This window comes from Penaeus chinensis, chromosome 27 (genome assembly GCF_019202785.1).
Source record: "Penaeus chinensis breed Huanghai No. 1 chromosome 27, ASM1920278v2, whole genome shotgun sequence".
Classification (NCBI taxonomy): domain Eukaryota; kingdom Metazoa; phylum Arthropoda; class Malacostraca; order Decapoda; family Penaeidae; genus Penaeus; species Penaeus chinensis.
The window spans coordinates 17,069,503-17,071,694 of record NC_061845.1 but is presented as its reverse complement, the minus strand read 5'-3'; the positions used below and the strand labels follow the sequence as shown (position 1 = coordinate 17,071,694).

The 2,192-nt window shown below is 37.3% G+C and overlaps 1 protein-coding gene across 3 annotated transcripts in view; it reads right to left on the bottom strand.

Moving 5' to 3' along the window:
• Positions 1-224: 224 nt before the first annotated feature.
• The window catches only part of LOC125039652 (neuroparsin-A-like), a 10,462-nt gene continuing 8,494 nt past the window's right edge, over positions 225-2,192 (bottom strand). For 2 of the 3 annotated variants that reach the window (XM_047633824.1, XM_047633823.1), the window contains 2 exons: positions 1,009-1,092; positions 225-492 (listed from right to left, as the gene is read on the bottom strand). In XM_047633824.1, coding sequence (XP_047489780.1) covers positions 327-492; positions 1,009-1,092 — 250 coding nt within the window. In that variant the 3' untranslated portion in view covers positions 225-326. The remainder of the gene's footprint in view (positions 493-1,008; positions 1,093-2,192) is intronic. The other variant, XM_047633825.1, reaches the window with a different exon arrangement.

Sequence of the window (2,192 nt, the reverse complement as noted above, 5' to 3'; positions counted from 1 at the left end):
ATTTTTATATGTAAATCTATGAATATATTGTTTTTCATACATTTCTTACTTTAAAGTTTAAGTGTTGCTCTGCACTACTATGAGTACACATCCAAGTATATTTACTCAAGAGATGAATGTTGACGGGACTATCAAAGCGGCGGCCAGGTGGCTACCGGGGGCTTGTGGGCGTCTTCCCCGTTTTCTTAATCCGTGTCAAGGATTGATCATTCAACATCAAGCACAACATTTCTTTTCTCTTTATTTCCAGATTGCTCAGTGATCAGCCGGATTCCACTACACATCATCAATTACGTATCAACTCTAGTATCATCACCCATCCGTACTTATCCCGATCGTTTACAATTTTCATAATGGTGAATATACTCCCCCTCTCTATCCAAAGACGCATTTTCCCTCTGCGGAAGGATCGGCCATATTCTTGTCGCAGAGGAGGCCGACGTCACACTTGCCGAGGGCGTTATTCGGCCCACCACACTCATCGCCGAAGGCCTGGAAATGGGAGCAATGGGGGAGTCAATCATCGTCTGGTTATTCTTTCTTGCGAGGGAGGAGAGTCGGAAGTAAATGATGGTTTTTTTGGGGGGGAGGGGAGAGGGAGGAAAAAGATCGTTTATTGATTCTCAGCCCAATTCTAGGGAATTTCAGGATTCAGATTTGAGGTTATTGAATAAGTATTCAAACTTGAGGTCATGAGAGGAACTAGCTGCATTATCGGGGGAAATAGTACATAAATATACATACACTATATATAGAAATTTACGGAGAATCACAACTAAGGAATTAAAAATAGCGCTAAAATACATGAAAAGAGGGAGACTCCAGGAGATGACATTAATAAAAACCTTATAATAGAAGCAAGATAATTTGTAGCATTAAGAACAGACAATATTTAACACAAATTCCTTTTCACCGGCAAAATTCCGATAGCTTGGGAAAATGCAACAAAGCCTATAAAGATCCATTTCAATTATCAACAAACTGTTCACAAAAATCATCACCACTCACATCTCCGACACTCGAGATTCTACCCAGCGAAGAGAACAGGCAGGCTTCCCCAGTGGATTCTCAACAACAGACCACATCCGCACACTAACCCAAATAAGAGAGAACATAGATTAATATATTCGTTGATTGCGAAAAGGTATTCGACTCTGTGCAAATAACTGTAGTATTAGAAGCTATTCGTAAACAAGGAACAGAGGAAATCTATTGTAAAATATTGGAAGATATATACGAAAGATGGGACAGCGATCATCAAATCAACTATTAGCTGGGTGGTTCCAAAGAAGATAAATATCAAAAGTTTAAGAACTTACTCCCAATGCATTTGCTGTATGGTATCTAATATCATTTTTGAGAAATTGAACGCAAAGTAAGACTGTGTTCATGTGCGTGTGTGTTGAGGAACTGAAATTGTTAAACATTTTATTAAGAATCATTGGTTTTATAGTTGATTCACATTTTGAACACTTTCTCGCGCAAAATAAGATTACATGAAGTAGACAAAAAATATATATGTAAATATATACATATACATATTTTTTTTTTCTATTTTTCTTTGCCGGGGGATTCTGTAAATCGAATAACTGGGAGGTTGTTTATTAATTTTAAAGACATTTTTACTGTCGGTTTATTTGTAAAAAAAAAAAAAAAAAAAACGGTAATGATTGTAGACGAGAAAAACTAATACTGGGGTTTTATAGATTGCATGGGGGCAGTCGTGCTTATAATAAAAACAATCTATCGTTATTCAAAACCTTGTTTAATCCCCGGGACAGAGATGACGTATTCATGTGAGGCCCCGGTTTCCTTCGTAACACTTCCTTTTCCTGTTAGCATGAACCACTTCGCAACTGCCCTTGATGTGTGTATTGGGCAGATATCTTACATGAATATGGTTGCTTCTGGGGAGGGACAAAGGAGAACAACGTGCTGATAGAAATATTTCTTCCAGCAATTTCAAAATATTTGTCTAAACTGAATCTCCATTCTTTCTCGGCGAGTTCACCGACACCATGCATGAAAATCCACCCCACTTATTACTGGTCACGTGGCCACTTCATGGATATGTTATTGTCTGTCACATCTAAAAAGTAAAAAAAAAAAAATGATAGCTAATCAGAACATAAAATATGACGTATAAACATATATCTTAATCAAAATTTGAACTAACTCTATGAGCAAATTGA